Source organism: Sebastes fasciatus, chromosome 14, assembly GCF_043250625.1.
Source record: "Sebastes fasciatus isolate fSebFas1 chromosome 14, fSebFas1.pri, whole genome shotgun sequence".
Classification (NCBI taxonomy): Eukaryota; Metazoa; Chordata; class Actinopteri; order Perciformes; family Sebastidae; genus Sebastes; species Sebastes fasciatus.
In genome coordinates, this window is record NC_133808.1 from 33,248,855 (window position 1) to 33,271,581 (window position 22,727).

At 39.6% G+C, this 22,727-nt stretch overlaps 2 protein-coding genes across 2 annotated transcripts in view; both read right to left on the reverse strand.

The window, feature by feature from the left end:
* The window catches only part of ttn.1 (titin, tandem duplicate 1), a 227,197-nt gene that overhangs the window by 172,509 nt on the left and 31,961 nt on the right, over positions 1–22,727 (reverse strand). The window contains exons 24-35 of the mRNA XM_074658001.1: positions 15,829–16,089; positions 15,481–15,741; positions 14,992–15,255; positions 14,645–14,905; positions 14,139–14,399; positions 13,794–14,054; positions 12,241–12,382; positions 11,984–12,152; positions 10,831–11,062; positions 10,284–10,568; positions 9,354–9,473; positions 8,999–9,187 (exon numbers count right to left, since the gene is read on the reverse strand). Coding sequence (XP_074514102.1) covers positions 8,999–9,187; positions 9,354–9,473; positions 10,284–10,568; positions 10,831–11,062; positions 11,984–12,152; positions 12,241–12,382; positions 13,794–14,054; positions 14,139–14,399; positions 14,645–14,905; positions 14,992–15,255; positions 15,481–15,741; positions 15,829–16,089 — 2,706 coding nt within the window. The remainder of the gene's footprint in view (positions 1–8,998; positions 9,188–9,353; positions 9,474–10,283; positions 10,569–10,830; positions 11,063–11,983; positions 12,153–12,240; positions 12,383–13,793; positions 14,055–14,138; positions 14,400–14,644; positions 14,906–14,991; positions 15,256–15,480; positions 15,742–15,828; positions 16,090–22,727) is intronic.
* LOC141782008 (SPEG neighbor protein-like) lies at positions 7,374–8,095 on the reverse strand. The gene is made up of 2 exons (XM_074658013.1): positions 8,050–8,095; positions 7,374–7,892 (listed from the first exon to the last, which is right to left on the reverse strand). The coding sequence occupies exons 1-2, from the start codon at positions 8,093–8,095 to the stop codon at positions 7,414–7,416; spliced, it is 525 nt and encodes a 174-aa protein (XP_074514114.1). The 3' UTR covers positions 7,374–7,413.

Below are 22,727 nucleotides of genomic sequence, written 5' to 3' on the forward strand. Positions count from 1 at the left end.
TGAATCAAATATCATCATTGAATCGTATCGTATCGCTCTAGATGAGTTAAATATCGTCATTGAATCGTATCGCTCTAGATGAGTCAAATATCGTCATTGAATCGTATCGCTCTAGATGAGTCAGATATCATCATTGAATCGTATCGTATCGCTCTAGATGAGTCAGATATCATCATTGAATCGTATCATATCGCTCTAGATGAGTCAAATATCGTCATTGAATCGTATCGTATTGCTCTAGATGAGTCAAATATCATCATTGAATCATATCGTATCGCTCTAGATGAGTCAGATATCGTCATTGAATCGTATCGTATCGCTCTAGATGAGTCAAACATCATCATTGAATCATATCGTATCGCTCTAGATGAGTCAGATATCGTCATTGAATCGTATCGTATCGCTCTAGATGAGTCAAACATCATTGAATCATATCGTATCGCTCTAGACGAGTCAAACATCGTCATTGAATCGTACCGCTCTAGATGAGTTAGATATCGTCATTGAATCGTATCGTATCGCTCTAGATGAGTTAAATATCGTCATTGAATCGTATCGCTCTAGATGAGTAAAATATCGTCATTGAATCATATCGCTCTAGATGAGTTAAATATCGTCATTGAATCGTATCGTATCGCTCTAGATGAGTCAGATATCGTCATTGAATCGTATCGTATCGCTCTAGATGAGTCAGATATCGTCATTGAATCGTATCGTATCGCTCTAGATGAGTCAAATATCGTCATTGAATCGTATCGCTCTAGATGAGTTAAATATCGTCATTGAATCGTATCGCTCTAGATGAGTCAAATATCGTCATTGAATCGTATCGCTCTAGATGAGTCAGATATCATCATGGAATCGTATCGTATCGCTCTAGATGAGTCAGATATCATCATTGAATCGTATCATATCGCTCTAGATGAGTCAAATATCGTCATTGAATCGTATCGTATCGCTCTAGATGAATCAAATATCATCATTGAATCGTATCGTATCGCTCTAGATGAATCAAATATCGTCATTGAATTGTATCGTATCGCTCTAGATGAGTTAAATATCATCATTGAATCGTATCGTATCGCTCTAGATGAGTCAAATATCGTCATTGAATTGTATCGTATCGCTCTAGATGAGTCAGATATCATCATTGAATCGTATCATATCGCTCTAGATGAGTCAAATATCGTCATTGAATTGTATCGTATCGCTCTAGATGAGTCAGATATCATCATTGAATCGTATCGTATCGCTCTAGATGAGTCAGATATCATCATTGAATCGTATCATATCGCTCTAGATGAATCAAATATCGTCATTGAATCGTATTGTATCGCTCTAGATGAGTTAAATATCGTCATTGAATCGTATCGTATCGCTCTAGATGAGTCAGATATCGTCATTGAATCGTATCGTATCGCTCTAGATGAGTCAGATATCGTCATTGAATCGTATCGTATCGCTCTAGATGAGTCAAATATCGTCATTGAATCGTATCGCTCTAGATGAGTCAGATATCATGATTGAATCGTATCATATCGCTCTAGATGAGTCAAATATCGTCATTGAATCGTATCGCTCTAGATGAGTTAAATATCGTCATTGAATCGTATCGCTCTAGATGAGTCAAATATCGTCATTGAATCGTATCGCTCTAGATGAGTTAAATATCGTCATTGAATCGTATCGCTCTAGATGAGTTAAATATCGTCATTGTATCGTATCGCTCTAGATGAATCAAATATCGTCATTGAATTGTATCGTATCGCTCTAGATGAGTTAAATATCGTCATTGTATCGTATCGCTCTAGATGAGTCAAATATCGTCATTGAATCGTATCGCTCTAGATGAGTTAAATATCGTCATTGAATCGTATCGTTCTAGATGAGTCAAATATCGTCATTGAATCGTATCGCTCTAGATGAGTCAGATATCATCATTGAATCGTATCATATCGCTCTAGATGAGTCAAATATCGTCATTGAATCGTATCGTATCGCTCTAGATGAGTTAAATATCGTCATTGTATCGTATCGCTCTAGATGAGTCAGATATCATCATTGAATCGTATCATATCGCTCTAGATGAGTCAAATATCGTCATTGAATCGTATCGTATCGCTCTAGATGAGTCAGATATCGTCATTGAATCGTATCGTATCGCTCTAGACGAGTCAAACATCGTCATTGAATCGTATTGCTCTAGATGAGTTAGATATCGTCATTGAATCGTATCGTATCGCTCTAGATGAGTCAAACATCATCATTGAATCATATCGTATCGCTCTAGACGAGTCAAACATCGTCATTGAATCGTACCGCTCTAGATGAGTTAGATATCGTCATTGAATCGTATCGTATCGCTCTAGATGAGTTAAATATCGTCATTGAATCGTATCGCTCTAGATGAGTAAAATATCGTCATTGAATCATATCGCTCTAGATGAGTTAAATATCGTCATTGAATCGTATCGTATCGCTCTAGATGAGTCAGATATCGTCATTGAATCGTATCGTATCGCTCTAGATGAGTCAGATATCGTCATTGAATCGTATCGTATCGCTCTAGATGAGTCAAATATCGTCATTGAATCGTATCGCTCTAGATGAGTTAAATATCGTCATTGAATCGTATCGCTCTAGATGAGTCAAATATCGTCATTGAATCGTATCGCTCTAGATGAGTCAAATATCGTCATTGAATCGTATCGCTCTAGATGAGTCAGATATCATCATGGAATCGTATCGTATCGCTCTAGATGAATCAAATATCATCATTGAATCGTATCGTATCGCTCTAGATGAATCAAATATCGTCATTGAATTGTATCGTATCGCTCTAGATGAGTTAAATATCATCATTGAATCGTATCGTATCACTCTAGATGAGTCAAATATCGTCACTGAATTGTATCGTATCGCTCTAGATGAGTCAGATATCATCATTGAATCGTATCATATCGCTCTAGATGAGTCAAATATCGTCATTGAATTGTATCGTATCGCTCTAGATGAGTCAGATATCATCATTGAATCGTATCGCTCTAGATGAATCAAATATCGTCATTGAATCGTATCGCTCTAGATGAATCAAATATCGTCATTGAATCGTATCGTATCGCTCTAGATGAGTCAAATATCGTCATTGAATTGTATCGTATCGCTCTAGATGAGTCAGATATCATCATTGAATCGTATCGCTCTAGATGAATCAAATATCGTCATTGAATCGTATCGCTCTAGATGAATCAAATATCGTCATTGAATCGTATCGTATCGCTCTAGATGAGTCAAATATCGTCATTGAATTGTATCGTATCGCTCTAGATGAGTCAGATATCATCATTGAATCGTATCGTATCGCTCTAGATGAGTCAGATATCATCATTGAATCGTATCATATCGCTCTAGATGAATCAAATATCGTCATTGAATCGTATTGTATCGCTCTAGATGAGTTAAATATCGTCATTGAATCATATCGTATCGCTCTAGATGAGTCAGATATCGTCATTGAATCGTATCGTATCGCTCTAGATGAGTCAGATATCGTCATTGAATCGTATCGTATCGCTCTAGATGAGTCAAATATCGTCATTGAATCGTATCGCTCTAGATGAGTTAAATATCGTCATTGAATCGTATCGCTCTAGATGAGTCAAATATTGTCATTGAATCGTATCATATCGCTCTAGATGAGTCAAATATCGTCATTGAATCGTATCGCTCTAGATGAGTTAAATATCGTCATTGAATCGTATCGCTCTAGATGAGTCAGATATCATCATTGAATCGTATCATATCGCTCTAGATGAGTCAAATATCGTCATTGAATCGTATCGCTCTAGATGAGTTAAATATCGTCATTGAATCGTATCGCTCTAGATGAGTCAGATATCATCATTGAATCGTATCATATCGCTCTAGATGAGTCAAATATCGTCATTGAATCGTATCGCTCTAGATGAGTCAAATATCGTCATTGAATCGTATCGCTCTAGATGAATCAGATATCATCATTGAATCGTATCATATCGCTCTAGATGAGTCAGATATCATCATTGAATCGTATCGTATCGCTCTAGATGAGTCAAATATCGTCATTGAATTGTATCGTATCGCTCTAGATGAGTTAAATATCGTCATTGTATCGTATCGCTCTAGATGAATCAAATATCGTCATTGAATTGTATCGTATCGCTCTAGATGAGTTAAATATCGTCATTGTATCGTATCGCTCTAGATGAGTCAAATATCGTCATTGAATCGTATCGCTCTAGATGAGTTAAATATCGTCATTGAATCGTATCGTTCTAGATGAGTCAAATATCGTCATTGAATTGTATCGTATCGCTCTAGATGAGTCAGATATCATCATTGAATCGTATCATATCGCTCTAGATGAGTCAAATATCGTCATTGAATTGTATCGTATCGCTCTAGATGAGTCAAATATCATCATTGAATCGTATCGTATCGCTCTAGATGAGTCAGATATCATCATTGAATCGTATCGTATCGCTCTAGATGAGTTAAATATCGTCATTGAATCGTATCGTATCGCTCTAGATGAATCAAATATCATCATTGAATCGTATCGTATCGCTCTAGATGAGTTAAATATCGTCATTGAATTGTATCGTATCGCTCTAGATGAATCAAATATCATCATTGAATCGTATCGTATCGCTCTAGATGAATCAAATATCATCATTGAATCGTATCGTATCGCTCTAGATGAATCAAATATCATCATTGAATCGTATCGTATCGCTCTAGATGAATCAAATATCATCATTGAATCGTATCGTATCGCTCTAGATGAGTTAAATATCGTCATTGAATCGTATCGCTCTAGATGAGTCAAATATCGTCATTGAATCGTATCGCTCTAGATGAGTCAGATATCATCATTGAATCGTATCGTATCGCTCTAGATGAGTCAGATATCATCATTGAATCGTATCATATCGCTCTAGATGAGTCAAATATCGTCATTGAATCGTATCGTATCGCTCTAGATGAGTCAAATATCGTCATTGAATCGTATCGCTCTAGATGAGTTAAATATCGTCATTGAATCGTATCGTATCGCTCTAGATGAGTCAGATATCGTCATTGAATCGTATCGTATCGCTCTAGATGAGTCAAATATCGTCATTGAATCGTATCGCTCTAGATGAGTTAAATATCGTCATTGAATCGTATCGTATCGCTCTAGATGAGTCAGATATCGTCATTGAATCGTATCGCTCTAGATGAGTCAAATATCGTCATTGAATCGTATCGCTCTAGATGAGTCAGATATCTTCATTGAATCGTATCGTATCGCTCTAGATGAGTCAAATATCGTCATTGAATCGTATCGTATCGCTCTAGATGAGTCAGATATCTTCATTGAATCGTATCGTATCGCTCTAGATGAGTCAAATATCGTCATTGAATCGTATCGTATCGCTCTAGATGAGTCAAATATCGTCATTGAATCGTATCGCTCTAGATGAGTTAAATATCGTCATTGAATCGTATCGCTCTAGATGAGTTAAATATCGTCATTGAATCGTATCGTATCGCTCTAGATGAGTTAAATATCGTCATTGAATCGTATCGTATCGCTCTAGATGAGTCAGATATCATCATTGAATCGTATCATATCGCTCTAGATGAGTTAAATATCGTCATTGAATCGTATCGTATCGCTCTAGATGAGTTAAATATCGTCATTGAATCGTATCGTATCGCTCTAGATGAGTCAGATATCATCATTGAATCGTATCGTATCGCTCTAGATGAGTTAAATATCGTCATTGAATCGTATCGTATCGCTCTAGATGAGTCAGATATCATCATTGAATCGTATCATATCGCTCTAGATGAATCAAATATCGTCATTGAATCGTATCGTATCGCTCTAGATGAGTTAAATATCGTCATTGAATCGTATCGCTCTAGATGAGTTAAATATCGTCATTGAATCGTATCGTATCGCTCTAGATGAGTTAAATATCGTCATTGAATCGTATCGCTCTAGATGAGTCAAATATCGTCATTGAATCGTATCGTACCGCTCTAGATGTGTCAAATATCGTCATTGAATCGTACCGCTCTAGATGAGTTAGATATCGTCATTGAATCGTATCGTATCGCTCTAGATGAGTTAAATATCGTCATTGAATCGTATCGCTCTAGATGAGTCAAATATCGTCATTGAATCGTATCGTATCGCTCTAGATGAGTTAAATATCGTCATTGAATCGTATCGCTCTAGATGAGTTAAATATCGTCATTGAATCGTATCGCTCTAGATGAGTTAAATATCGTCATTGAATCGTATCGCTCTAGATGAGTCAGATATCGTCATTGAATCGTATCGTATCGCTCTAGATGAGTCAAATATCGTCATTGAATCGTATCGTATCGCTCTAGATGAGTCAGATATCGTCATTGAATCGTATCGTATCGCTCTAGATGAGTCAAATATCGTCATTGAATCGTATCGCTCTAGATGAGTTAAATATCGTCATTGAATCGTATCGTATCGCTCTAGATGAGTCAGATATCGTCATTGAATCGTATCGTATCGCTCTAGATGAGTCAGATATCATCATTGAATCGTATCATATCGCTCTAGATGAGTCAAATATCGTCATTGAATCGTATCATATCGCTCTAGATGAGTCAAATATCGTCATTGAATCGTATCATATCGCTCTAGATGAATCAGATATCGTCATTGAATCGTATCATATCGCTCTAGATGAGTCAAATATCGTCATTGAATCGTATCGTATCGCTCTAGATGAGTCAGATATCATCATTGAATCGTATCATATCGCTCTAGATGAGTCAAATATCATCATTGAATCGTATCGTATCGCTCTAGATGAGTCAGATATCATCATTGAATCGTATCGTATCGCTCTAGATGAGCCAGATATCGTCATTGAATCGTATCTGAACCGTGGACAGTGATACGCATCGTATCATAGTATTTGTTACCCCTCTACTAAGTCTCTGATCTCGTCCGTAGAGCTGACGGGGTGTGGTTTGTGTACATGGAGTGAAGGTTTATATTTAACGGCGTGCGGACAGAGAGCGTCCGGTGTTATTATGTTATAAGTAAATAAAAATCTATCGTCTCATCTTGTTGGTTTCTTATTCTGTCAATAAGAAGACACAACGAGGTGGATATTAATCATCATTACTATAGATTATTAGTTCTGTGTTATTATAGAACGTATAGATGCATCTCAAGGGGGTTGAGGGAACCAACGTAAACTGCGCCCGTGACTACGGACCATGTTATTCTGCGACATCTTAGCATGTTACAGGCTGAGGGGGGTATTAAGAGAGGAGGGGACGCAGCAGGAGGAGCAGGTGGACGGGTTGGATGGACTGATAAAAGAAGAAAGATTAACCACCTTCAACAGTGAGCTGGGCGGAGGAGCTGTTCTGGCCGTGTTGGTTGGTGGCGGTGCAGCAGTACACGCCCTGGTCCGCCACGCCAACGCCCCGGATGACCAGGGACAACAGCCCGCCCATCTCAGAGCTCCTCACCCGCTCTGTGTCTGCCAGACTCTGGCCGTTATGATCCCACTCCACCCCGCTGAAGGGCTGCCCGGCGAACGAGCAGCTGAACTCGGCCATCTCGCCGCTGTTCACCTGGACGTCACTCATTTCCATCAGCAGTTTAGGGCTGGCTGAGAGTTTGAGATCAAAGCTCGAGCTGACGCTCTCCGTCTGAACGTCAAACGTCCTCCAAGACGTGGACGAGCTCTCAGAGACCGTCTCCGTGAACTCAACAGAGTGAGAGCTGAAGGACTCGGTCTGTGCCTCCAGTCTGTGACTGAGGTTAGTCTCAGAGCTCCACGCACTAGCTAAGGCTTTCTCATCTGGCAGTAAGAAAGAGTAGAAGAGTTAGAGGTCAACACATCATTCTTCTTCAGGTTACTGGAGCCGAGCGTTGAGGGTCATGATCAGTCAGGTAGACGACAGTTTCCGCTGTCAATCATGCAAGCTTGACAGGAGCCAAAACTCATAATGAAAGACCAGTCCGTGCTGGAGCATGAGGAACCCTCAGCTCTGACTGGAGCATGCTGCATTCCTCTGAAATAAAGACTCATAAGAGCTCTTCATGTAGGAAGAGAAGACGGTCATGCACCGTGTCAGACACCTGCAAGATTATCATCAGAGAACAGAAGCAACCCAACGGCTTCTAGCTAGTTTCATTAGATATATATATATATATATACATCCTGCATGCTCTCAGAAACATCAACTACAGTTAGTTTAACTGTCACATAAACACAAGACATCCTGAATACATGTTACCAAACCTGGAGCTGGTTGCACAAAGATCTGGTCGACATGTGGAGGAAGGACAGTCTCATAAAAACAAACTAGTTGAAGCCTCACCGGACCTCCGGCTGTGACTGATGGCATATCAACAACGTAGCTGAGCTTTAACACCAGAGATGGTCTTGTTTGTGGTCTTAGCCAGAGTCAGATGTGATGATCAGTCAGAGAGAATGTCATTACTGTGAAATAAACCCCTTCATGGCGATGAGATCACCGTGTTAGCTGGAGGCTAACGCTAGCAGGGGGCTAAAGCTACACATCTAAAATCTTTGTGCAACCAGCAGCTGAAACCTGCAGCTTCCTGTTGCTCCACAAAACATGCTTAATATTTCAGAGTCGTGGTCGGGGCCATAGATTCTAACTAACTGATATTTCAGAGTCGTGGTCGGGGCCATAGATTCTAACTAGATTCTAGATTAAGATCTAGAGTCAGATTTTGTCTGTAATTAAGATGAACTTTAAGAAGGTGTTTAGTGTAGATCAACTTGTCAGATGTTGAGCTGGAATCAGAGCATCTCTAGTTAAAACATGCTGCAGAGCAGATCTTAGTTTGACTATAGAAGCACATGCAGAGCGTTCTGGTCGGACAGCGACAGTTTGATCTGCACGTCGTCGACACGTCAACATCCGAACTACTCACCGTCGATATTCAGAGTCGCGGCACATGTGGCCATTCCTGCCGAGTTAGTGGCAACACATGAGAACTCTCCCTCGTGGTTGGGGAGAACTCTGGAAATGTCCAACCGGCAGGTTTCACCATCATGAGACATCCTGAAGATGTCTGACTGTCTGATCTCTTTGTCACCACAGAACCAAGAAATCTGCAGATCTGGAGACGCAGAGTTCATTTACACTCAGGATCTAGTACTGCAAGTAATACTACTAACAACTTGAGGATTCATGGTAAACCAGTCTCTAAACTTCTGGACGGTAAAATGTGACAGTATTTATTATTTTAGACCAACAACCAGAACAAGGCGAGCAGTGGTCACTACCTTCCCCAGAGACGGTGCACTGGAACAGGGCAGGGTGTCCCTCTGTGATCAGGAGGTCCCGCATGGGAGCGATGAGGACCGGAGCAGACACCCGAGCCACGGTTTCGACCACCTCAGGAACTGGAAAACACACAAGATGACAAAAACATAATCAATGACAGTATTGTTATCCACTCACTCCCTCTCTCATCTTCAACCTCTTATCTGGGGTCGGGTCGGGGGGCCAACAGCTCCAGCAGGGGACCCCAAACTTCCCTTTCCCGGGCCACATTAACCAGCTCTGACTGGGGGATTCCGAGGCGTTCCCAGGCCAGTGTGGAGATATAATCTCTCAACCTAGTCCTGGGTCTTCCCCGTGGTCTCCTCCCAGCTGGTCGTGCCTGGAACACCTCCCAAGGGAGGCCCCCTGGAATGCCCCCTGGAACACCTCCCAAGGGAGGTGTTCCAGGGGGCATCCTCACTAGATGAACCACCTCAGCTGGCTCCTTTCAAAGCAAAGGAGTAGCGGCTCTACTCCGAGTCCCTCATGGAGGACTGAGCTTCTCACCCTATCTCTAAGGGAGACGCCAGCCACCCTCCTGAGGAAACACATTTCAGCTGCTTGTACCCGCGATCTAGTTCTTTGGGTCCTGACCCAGCCCTCATGACCAGAGGTGAGAGGAGGAACGGAGACTGACCAGTAGATCTAGTTCTTTGGGTCCTGGACGAGTCCTCATGACCGTAGGTCATGCCAGCCGCTTCAAACTCGTATTGATAACCAATCAAGTTTAAATACAAAACATGATTTGGTTCCACTTCTGGTTTTAGACTAAATGAGTCATTTGAAGACGTTCAGTAACTTTAGTAGATGAGTTTAGAAAGTTCTTGAAATTGGGAAATTATTACAAACACATCTGGACACCTCGCCGTGATAAACGTAACCAACCGTACCTTCCACAGAGAGAGAGGCGGAGCTCGTCGCCTCTCCGTAGTCGTTCTTGGCCTCGCAGCTGTACACGGCGGTGTCCTCGGGGAACACCTCGAGCAGTAGCAGCGTGTGCTCGTCTTCGTCGTGGAGGAACTTGCACTTGTAGCTGGTGGACAGAGCCTGGGAGTCTTTGTACCAGGACACCTGAGGCTTCGGGAGGCCGCTCACCTGCACCGAGAAGCGAACCGATCTACCTGATGTCGCCGTCTGGGGCTGCACCTGGCGGACGATCTGAGGAGGCTCCGGCACTGAAGAGATGAAGGTTAGGAAACGTTTTTACACACCTCAGAATATACAACAAGTGCTTTAAAAGTGTTTTCACTGTCGGCTGCTTTGCTAACGGGAAAGTTAATTTCTGCAGCTGTAACGTCTCACTCCGCTGGTCAACTCGGCCCTCGGGACGCTACTCTGTGATTCTGTCACATTGTCCATTAAATTAGCAACAAGTTACCGCGTTTTTCAAGGAACGTTTGGATAAAGTATAACAGCAGTGATCAGCAGGTCTCTTACGTCTGACATGGAGCATCATGGTGCTCCTGTTCTTGCCGGCGATGAAGGTGTACTCTCCGGCGTCGCTCCTGTACGTCTCGGAGATAGTGAGACGGTGCAGCTTCCTGATGGTGGCATAGTTGAACCGCTCCTCCAACGAGAACTGGATCTCCACGTCGTTCCTCAGCCAGCGACCGTCCACGTCGTCCTCGTTCACCTCGAACTCGAAGGTCGCTCTTTGTTTCTCAACGACCTGCAAAAACAGACGAATGGGAATCAAATCTGGAAAAACGCCTGCAGGAACCATGTTTTAGTAGATCAAACGTTTTTTAGAGAATCTACTACTACATAAACTAACGAGCATTAAGGTAAAGCATCAGACAATTAGACAACACATAACTAGGGATGCACCGATACCGATACCAGTATCAGGTCCGATACTGTGCTCATGTACTCGTACTTGCTAAACGGCTCCGATACTACGGCACTGCTACCACTTTACTTTCACTCCACCTCCCCGACGTTGTGGGCGAGACAAGTCAGTGGTGTGCCCGACCCCACCTCAGCCGGCGGCGCAGGCCCTCACTTGCATTGCACCACGGGGTTTTGCTTGCACCCTCTGACTCGCGTGTGCGTTAGACTCCTTGGTCCGTATTTCAAGACGGGTCGGGTGGGTTGCCGACATCGCCGCAGACCCTTTGCGCCTTTTACGTAGGCCGAGCCCCGCCCTGGGGGCACGACGCGGCTGGGGCGCACTGAGGACAGTCCGCCCCGGTGACAGTCCGCCCCGGTGACACTTTGTCTGGGGCTGCGGGAAGCACCTTCGCCCCGAGCCTTTCCAAGCCAACCTAGAGCCTCGTATGCGGGACTCCCCAGCCTGCCGTGTGTCGCTCACACCCTCCAGCTGGCTGTTAACGAGGGTCTTTTGGCAAAGAGAAGTACTCGTATCGGTACTCGGTATCAGAGAGTACCCAAATGGAAGTACTTGTACTCGGTCTGAAAAAAGTGGTATCGGTTCATCCCTACACATAACAGTTCATTATTTGCAGTTCTGTTGTTAAAATCTGAATTAATTCATGGTGAGAATTCCTGGGATAAATATGTGATTATTTATAAGTCACAGGAAAATCTTAAATAGCGAATCATTAGTAGGTAGATAACTACATGAACTCACAGTGATGTCCCTGCTAGCGGGCTCTGAGATCTTGATGTCCCGTCCCGCCACTCCCAGGGTGCCCTTGGACATGCTTGACCCGGCCACGGCGGTGTATTCTCCGGCGTCAGACATGCGGACTGACGGCAGAACCAGGCGGTGCACGAATTTATCCGAGGTCATTTTATATCTGCAGGACAAACAGAAGGTCACGTAGGAAGTTGATTTATTTTGTTTTCTTGATGTTGGTAGAGCTCGTAGAAGAGTTACTGCTGTACCTGTCCGACATCTCCAGCTCCTGACCTTCCTTCATCCACATCACCTGGATGTTCGGCTCAGAAACTTCACATTCAAAAGTCGCTCTCTTCTTCTCTGTGATCTTCAGGTCCTTCAGGTCTTTAGTAAACTCAACCACGCGAGCTGCAGCGGAACAAACAAACAAACAACAGGGAGATCAGTCTGATAGAATTAACACCTGAGACGGAAATTTTAATATCTGCTGTTAGAAACTCCCAGACCCCCAGGTGCAAGCTAATAAACGTTAACCATGTACTTGTAAAGACATTAAGACCCCATATACTGTGAAATAAGCGCAAAAATGTAAAGAGACCCCACGTTTTAATCCTCCGCAAATAACAAACTGCTAGTGTCTTAGTTAATGTCCGGAGACAAGTCATGACTGTCCTAGATAAGATGTTCTGAAGTGCTCTGCTGTCTGTGAAGATGCTGTTCTATACCAGCTTAGAGATACTGATTAATTTTCTATCTTTCCCTGATCTCGCAAGTGTCAGTGTGTGCATGTTGTATTAAAAACTCCTCTCTTCTGGGCTCACTTGCTTCAGCTCACTCAGTCGACTGTGCTCGTCAATCTGCAGATGTTTGAATTAAACTTACCGAAAGATACGTTTTAACTTTGTGCTTATATGAACAGAAATTGCCACCACAAACGTGGCGTTGTCGGCAGGATCACTCGTGTGAGGGGGACCCCTGGAACTCAGTGCCGAAGGTAAAGACCATGCACGGCTGGAGTCTGGGACTCTAACCTCAACCTCCCCATCAAACAGGGTGTAGTAGTGGGGGGGGGGGACCGGGACTCAATCACCGTTGTGATCCGAGGATCCAGGTGACTCAAACAACACGGTCTTTCTGGTTAGGTGAGAATTCATTGAAAGAGTAAAAGATATTTTCACCACCGACGGGTGTGTTTGTGACAGACGTGTCAACAGGGCAGGTTTTGGAAAATGCTATACAATATATCGGGTCAATCTGCAGATGTTTGAATTAAACTAACCGAAAGAAAGGTTCTGACTTTGACTTTGTACTTTATTAAACAGAAGTTGCCACCACACACCCGACCAGTTTAGCCTCTTAATGACACTTTACTGTACGTTCAATGATCTCATCAACACAGCTCATGATGCCATGCTGCCATACAGGGCAGTTCCTTTAGGAGGTTCTAGTGGTCATTGGGAGGTCCTAGTGGTCATTGGGAGGTTCTAGTGGTCATTGGGAGGTCCTAGTGGTCATTGGGAGGTTCTAGTGGTCATTGGGAGGTTCTAGTGGTCATTGGGAGGTTCTAATGGTCTTGGGTTCTTGGAGGTTCTACAGGCTCTTTGAATGGTTTGGTCATTGAGGAGGTACTAGTGGTGGTCATTAGGGAGGTTCTTGAGGGCTAATGTGGTTCTTGTGGTGTTCTGGTGGTTGCAGTTCTCCCTTTATGTTGGCTTTGTTTGCTCTGATGAAGTCACTGTACACTACCTGCCTACCAGCAGACAGACAGTCAGAGACTGACAGCAGGAGTTGGTGGAGACCAAATCAGAACAAGTCTTACACTCGACGTAGAGTTTGGCGGTAGTGAGTGCAGAGCCGGCCGTGAAGGTGTACTCGGCGCTGTCTCCAAAGTGAACGTTCCTGATGCTCAGAGTGTGAGAGAGCTGTTTGCAGCGAGCCTGGCATCTGTCCGTGGACCGGATCTCCACGCCGTTCTTCAGCCATTTGTACGTGACTCCCTCATAGTTGACGTTCACCTCGAATGTGACCGTGTCTTTCTCCTGAGCGTTCAGGTCCTGCAGCATCGTTGAGATGACGATGGCTGGAAAACAACAACAAAGCTGTCAGTCCTGACTGTGGAGAATGATGTGATGTTTCCATCAGAGAGAGCAGCTGAAGAGCTTACGGTTAACGGTGAGCGTGGCGGACACGCGGTCGTTGCCGCAGACGAAGGTGTACTCTGCAGAGTCGTCCCTGCTGGTGTTCATGATCTTCAGCTGGTGGAGTTTCCCCTGAACCACGATCCTGAACTTCTCGCTCATCTCGATCTCCACGCCGTCCTTCAGCCAGGTGGACGGCACGTTGAAGTGAGAAACCTCACACTCGAACGTGGCCACCTGGGTCTCCGGGAGCTGGACGCTCTTCAGGGGTCTGGTGACTCGCAGGGCTGAGGGGAAGCATGAACATGCAGCTGTTTTAGGATGATGATTCTTCATGACGTTTAATAATACAGAAAGAATATCTGCCGGAAGCCGGTGTTTCCGTTAGCTTCATAAAGTCCATGCAGAGAGATGTCAAAAGTAGTAACTCAACAGTGAACTGCTGGTTGACAACACTCAGCTCAACAATAATAATGATTCATGTTGGTCATTTTCAAAGAGTGCTAACGTGCTGTGCTATGCTAACACTTACACTCGACGATGAGGCGAGCGCTGCACTGGAGGTGGCCCACCACGGCGGTGTACTCGCCCTCTTTGCTGTTGTCCACGTCCTGGACGATGAGTTTGTGGGTCTTCTTCTCAGAGAGCACCCTGTAGCTGTCGCTGGGCCTCAGCTCCACGTTGTTGAACATCCACCTCACCGGGATGTCGTCCTCCGAGATGCCCACCTCAAATACGGCAGTTGCGCCCAACAGTGATGTCACGTCCTTCGGCTTCTTCAGGATCTTGATGGCTGCGGGGAAATATGTGACACTTTTACAATTTGCTATGGAACACTTTTCTTTGTGAGTGGACTTGTAAAAACCAGCGGTGGCTTACTCTCCACGTTGAGTCTGGCGTTGGCCGACAGTTTTCCCAGTTTGAAGGAGTAAACGGACTCGTCCTGCGTGGTGCAGTTCTTGATCTTCAGGGTGTGCACCGTGCCTTCAATAGTGATCTCGTATTTATCGCTGGACTGCATCTCAACGCCGTTCTTGATCCACTGCGCCCCCCTCACGTCCTCGTGGGTCAGCTCCAGGCTGAACACGGCTTCCTGAGTCTGGACCACGTTCAGGTTCTTCAGGGTCTTCTTGATCTTCACAGCTGTGGATACAAACAGTGTTAATACAGGGTCAGTGGTGCCACTGATGGGGAGAGATGTTTACCAAATATCACACTCCATTCCATATGTATTGTGATTTTTAAGTATTTGATATTCTGATTTATTGTGATTTTTGTCACTAGACTATGGAGGAACAAGATGAATCATACACTCCGTCCTTCCACAGCTCCTTTATGAAATAAATGTAGGGATGTGTCTTGACCTACCTTCCACTTTCAGGGTGGCGGAGGTCTTGGAGGTGGCCACCTGGTAGGTGTACTCTCCGACGTCGGTGGCTTTGGTGATCACGATGACAAGGCGTCTGACGGCGCCGTCCACCTCGCTCAGCGTGTTCTCGTTCAGGTCCACGGGATGGCCGTCTTTCAGCCACCTGCCCTCGGCGGAGGGGTTGGCGACTTCACACTCCAGCACGGAGGTCTGGGAGTCCGCCACCACCAGATCATGCAGGGGCTTCTTGATGGCGCCACCTGGTGGCAGGAGATAATCCAGTCAGCACTACAACGTGTTACCTGGCGGTAGAAACCGTCTCTGAGACTGCTGACGAATCGGCTTACCTGTTACGGTGAGTGAAGCGCTGCACATCTTCTCACCAGCGGCGAACATGTACTCGCCCTCTTCATCCTTCATGGCGTTCAGGACCGTCAGCGTGTGGTGCTTCTTCTTGGACTCCATCTTGTACTTGCCGCCGGATTTGATCGGCTGCCTCTTGAAGGTCCAGAAGGCGTCGATGCCCTCGTGGGAAACCTCCACTTCAAACGTGACGTTCTCAGACTCGGAGCACTGCTTGTCCTTAATCGGTTTCACGATCTGGACGGCTGAGAGACGGAACAAGAGTTTTACTAACGATCAACATGACGATATTAACGTTAACTATCAGAAAGATCCAGTTGGTTCTGGCTCAGTTAACATCGGCACTCTCTTCAGAAAGCTCCAGAACCACCAGACACCTGAACGGGCCTCAACAACCATCACAGTTCCCTCCTTCATCCCCCGACCCACCACATATCCTCGCATAATATGTACAATATGTGTATATTCTATCATTCTTAAGTGTATATAATTATTGTATTTAACTGTCCTTAACTTTTTAACTTCACCTTTTTTATTTTATTGTTTTTTACTGATCAATCACCAAGTCAAGTTCCTGAGTTCATCTTCCATTAGAGAATAAAGACACAGGAGGTGTAATAATCAGAGAGTCCAGCAGATAGAGCTATTTGAATCGTCAGATCAGATCTGAAGTAGTTCTCTATAGGTCATGTATAAATACTGTAGTTCTCTATAGGTCGTATAAATACTGTAGTTCTCTATAGGTCATGTATAAATACTATAGTTCTCTATAGGTCGTATAAATACTGTAGTTCTCTATAGGTCGTATAAATACTGTAGTTCTCTATAGGTCATGTATAAATACTGTAGTTCTCTATAGGTCATGTATAAATACTGTAGTTCTCTATAGTTCATGTATAAATACTATAGTTCTCTATAGGTCGTATAAATACTGTAGTTCTCTATAGGTCGTATAAATACTGTAGTTCTCTATAGGTCATGTATAAATACTGTAGTTCTCTATAGGTCATGTATAAATACTGTAGTTCTCTATAGTTCATGTATAAATACTATAGTTCTCTATAGGTCGTATAAATACTGTAGTTCTCTATAGGTCATGTATAAATACTGTAGTTCTCTATAGGTCGTATAAATACTGTAGTTCTCTATAGGTCATGTATAAATACTGTAGTTCTCTATAGGTCATGTATAAATACTGTAGTTCTCTATAGTTCATGTATAAATACTATAGTTCTCTATAGGTCATGTATAAATACTGTAGTTCTCTATAGGTCATGTATAAATACTGTAGTTCTCTATAGGTCATATAAATACTGTAGTTCATGTATAAATACTGTAGTTCATGTATAAATACTATAGTTCTCTATAGGTCATGTATAAATACTGTAGTTCTCTATAGGTCATGTATAAATACTGTAGTTCTCTATAGGTCATGTATAAATACTGTAGTTCTCTATAGGTCATGTATAAATACTGTAGTTCTCTATAGGTCATGTATAAATACTGTAGTTCTCTATAGGTCATGTATAAATACTGTAGTTCTCTATAGGTCATATAAATACTGTAGTTCATGTATAAATACTGTAGTTCTCTATAGGTCATGTATAAATACTGTAGTTCTCTATAGTTCATGTATAAATACTATAGTTCTCTATAGGTCATGTATAAATACTGTAGTTCTCTATAGTTCATGTATAAATACTGTAGTTCTCTATAGGTCATGTATAAATACTGTAGTTCTCTATAGGACCTATAGAGAACTACAGTATTTATACATGACCTATAGTATAGGTCATATAAATACTGTAGTTCATGTATAAATACTGTAGTTCTCTATAGTTCATGTATAAATACTGTAGTTCTCTATAGGTCATGTATAAATACTGTAGTTCATGTATAAATACTGTAGTTTTCTATAGGTCATGTATAAATACTGTAGTTCTCTATAGGTCATATAAATACTGTAGTTCATGTATAAATACTGTAGTTTTCTATAGGTCATGTATAAATACTGTAGTTCTCTATAGGTCATGTATAAATACTGTAGTTCTCTATAGGTCATATAAATACTGTAGTTCATGTATAAATACTGTAGTTTTCTATAGGTCATGTATAAATACTGTAGTTCTCTATAGTTCATGTATAAATACTGTAGTTCTCTATAGTTCATGTATAAATACTGTAGTTCTCTATAGTTCATGTATAAATACTGTAGTTCATGTATAAATACTGTAGTTCTCTATAGTTCATGTATAAATACTGTAGTTCTCTATAGGTCATGTATAAATACTGTAGTTCTCTATAGTTCATGTATAAATACTGTAGTTCATGTATAAATACTGTAGTTTTCTATAGGTCATGTATAAATACTGTAGTTCATGTATAAATACTGTAGTTCTCTATAGTTCATGTATAAATACTGTAGTTCATGTATAAATACTATAGGTCATGTATAAATACTGTAGTTCTCTATAGGTCATGTATAAATACTGTAGTTCTCTATAGGTCATGTATAAATACTATAGTTCTCTATAGGTCATGTATAAATACTGTAGTTCTCTATAGGTCATGTATAAATACTGTAGTTCTCTATAGTTCATGTATAAATACTGTAGTTCTCTATAGGTCATGTATAAATACTGTAGTTCTCTATAGGTCATGTATAAATACTGTAGTTCTCTATAGGTCATGTATAAATACTGTAGTTCATGTATAAATACTATAGTTCATGTATAAATACTATAGTTCTCTATAGGTCATGTATAAATACTGTAGTTCATGTATAAATACTATAGTTCATGTATAAATACTGTAGTTCTCTATAGGTCATGTATAAATACTGTAGTTCATGTATAAATACTGTAGTTTTCTATAGGTCATGTATAAATACTGTAGTTCTCTATAGTTCATGTATAAATACTGTAGTTCTCTATAGGTCATGTATAAATACTATAGTTCATGTATAAATACTGTAGTTCTCTATAGGTCGTATAAATACTATAGTTCATGTATAAATACTGTAGTTCTCTATAGGTCATGTATAAATACTGTAGTTCTCTATAGGTCATGTATAAATACTGTAGTTCTCTATAGGTCGTATAAATACTATAGTTCATGTATAAATACTGTAGTTCTCTATAGGTCGTATAAATACTGTAGTTCTCTATAGGTCATGTATAAATACTGTAGTTCTCTATAGTTCATGTATAAATACTGTAGTTCTCTATAGGTCATGTATAAATACTGTAGTTCTCTATAGGTCATGTATAAATACTGTAGTTCTCTATAGGTCATGTATAAATACTGTAGTTCTCTATAGGTCATGTATAAATACTGTAGTTCTCTATAGGTCATGTATAAATACTGTAGTTCTCTATAGGTCATGTATAAATACTGTAGTTCATGTATAAATACTGTAGTTCTCTATAGGTCATGTATAAATACTGTAGTTCTCTATAGGTCATGTATAAATACTGTAGTTCTCTATAGTTCGTATAAATACTATAGTTCATGTATAAATACTGTAGTTCTCTATAGGTCGTATAAATACTATAGTTCATGTATAAATACTGTAGTTCTCTATAGTTCATGTATAAATACTGTAGTTCTCTATAGGTCATGTATAAATACTGTAGTTCTCTATAGGTCATGTATAAATACTGTAGTTCTCTATAGTTCATGTATAAATACTGTAGTTCTCTATAGGTCGTATAAATACTGTAGTTCTCTATAGGTCATGTATAAATACTGTAGTTCTCTATAGGTCGTATAAATACTATAGTTCATGTATAAATACTGTAGTTCTCTATAGTTCATGTATAAATACTGTAGTTCTCTATAGTTCATGTATAAATACTGTAGTTCTCTATAGGTCGTATAAATACTATAGTTCATGTATAAATACTGTAGTTCTCTATAGTTCATGTATAAATACTGTAGTTCTCTATAGGTCATGTATAAATACTGTAGTTCTCTATAGTTCATGTATAAATACTGTAGTTCTCTATAGTTCATGTATAAATACTGTAGTTCTCTATAGGTCATGTATAAATACTGTAGTTCTCTATAGGTCATGTATAAATACTGTAGTTCTCTATAGGTCGTATAAATACTATAGTTCATGTATAAATACTGTAGTTCTCTATAGTTCATGTATAAATACTGTAGTTCTCTATAGTTCATGTATAAATACTGTAGTTCTCTATAGTTCATGTATAAATACTGTAGTTCTCTATAGTTCATGTATAAATACTGTAGTTCTCTATAGTTCATGTATAAATACTATAGTTCTCTATAGGTCATGTATAAATACTGTAGTTCTCTATAGGTCATGTATAAATACTGTAGTTCTCTATAGGTCATGTATAAATACTGTAGTTCATGTATAAATACTGTAGTTTTCTATAGGTCATGTATAAATACTGTAGTTCATGTATAAATACTGTAGTTCTCTATAGTTCATGTATAAATACTGTAGTTCTCTATAGGTCATGTATAAATACTGTAGTTCTCTATAGGTCATGTATAAATACTGTAGTTCTCTATAGGTCATGTATAAATACTGTAGTTCTCTATAGGTCATGTATAAATACTGTAGTTCTCTATAGGTCATGTATAAATACTGTAGTTCATGTATAAATACTATAGTTCTCTATAGGTCATGTATAAATACTGTAGTTCTCTATAGGTCATGTATAAATACTGTAGTTCTCTATAGGTCATGTATAAATACTGTAGTTCTCTATAGGTCATGTATAAATACTGTAGTTCTCTATAGGTCATGTATAAATACTGTAGTTCTCTATAGGTCATGTATAAATACTGTAGTTCTCTATAGGTCATGTATAAATACTGTAGTTCTCTATAGGTCATGTATAAATACTGTAGTTCATGTATAAATACTATAGTTCTCTATAGGTCATGTATAAATACTGTAGTTCTCTATAGTTCATGTATAAATACTGTAGTTCTCTATAGGTCATGTATAAATACTGTAGTTCTCTATAGGTCATGTATAAATACTGTAGTTCATGTATAAATACTATAGTTCTCTATAGGTCATGTATAAATACTGTAGTTCTCTATAGTTCATGTATAAATACTGTAGTTCTCTATAGGTCATGTATAAATACTGTAGTTCTCTATAGGTCGTATAAATACTATAGTTCATGTATAAATACTGTAGTTCTCTATAGTTCATGTATAAACACTGTAGTTCATGTATAAATACTGTAGTTCTCTATAGTTCATGTATAAATACTGTAGTTCATGTATAAATACTGTAGTTTTCTATAGGTCATGTATAAATACTGTAGTTCATGTATAAATACTGTAGTTCTCTATAGTTCATGTATAAATACTATAGGTCATGTATAAATACTGTAGTTCTCTATAGTTCATGTATAAATACTGTAGTTCATGTATAAATACTGTAGTTCTCTATAGTTCATGTATAAATACTGTAGTTCTCTATAGTTCATGTATAAATACTGTAGTTCTCTATAGGTCGTATAAATACTATAGTTCATGTATAAATACTGTAGTTCTCTATAGTTCATGTATAAATACTGTAGTTCATGTATAAATACTGTAGTTCTCTATAGTTCATGTATAAATACTGTAGTTCATGTATAAATACTGTAGTTTTCTATAGGTCATGTATAAATACTGTAGTTCATGTATAAATACTGTAGTTCTCTATAGTTCATGTATAAATACTATAGGTCATGTATAAATACTGTAGTTCTCTATAGGTCATGTATAAATACTATAGTTCTCTATAGGTCATGTATAAATACTATAGTTCTCTATAGGTCATGTATAAATACTGTAGTTCTCTATAGGTCATGTATAAATACTGTAGTTCTCTATAGGTCATGTATAAATACTGTAGTTCTCTATAGTTCATGTATAAATACTGTAGTTCTCTATAGGTCATGTATAAATACTGTAGTTCTCTATAGGTCATGTATAAATACTGTAGTTCTCTATAGGTCATGTATAAATACTATAGTTCTCTATAGTATGTATAAATACTGTAGTTCTCTATAGTTCATGTATAAATACTGTAGTTCTCTATAGTTCATGTATAAATACTGTAGTTCTCTATAGGTCATGTATAAATACTGTAGTTCTCTATAGTTCATGTATAAATACTGTAGTTCATGTATAAATACTGTAGTTCTCTATAGTTCATGTATAAATACTGTAGTTCTCTATAGGTCATGTATAAATACTGTAGTTCTCTATAGTTCATGTATAAATACTGTAGTTCATGTATAAATACTGTAGTTTTCTATAGGTCATGTATAAATACTGTAGTTCATGTATAAATACTGTAGTTCATGTATAAATACTGTAGTTCTCTATAGTTCATGTATAAATACTGTAGTTCTCTATAGTTCATGTATAAATACTGTAGTTCATGTATAAATACTGTAGTTTTCTATAGGTCATGTATAAATACTGTAGTTCTCTATAGGTCATGTATAAATACTGTAGTTCTCTATAGTTCATGTATAAATACTGTAGTTCTCTATAGGTCATGTATAAATACTGTAGTTCTCTATAGGTCATGTATAAATACTGTAGTTCTCTATAGGTCATGTATAAATACTATAGTTCATGTATAAATACTGTAGTTCTCTATAGTTCATGTATAAATACTGTAGTTCTCTATAGTTCATGTATAAATACTATAGTTCATGTATAAATACTGTAGTTCTCTATAGTTCATGTATAAATACTGTAGTTCATGTATAAATACTGTAGTTTTCTATAGTTCATGTATAAATACTGTAGTTCATGTATAAATACTATAGTTCATGTATAAATACTGTAGTTCTCTATAGTTCATGTATAAATACTGTAGTTCTCTATAGTT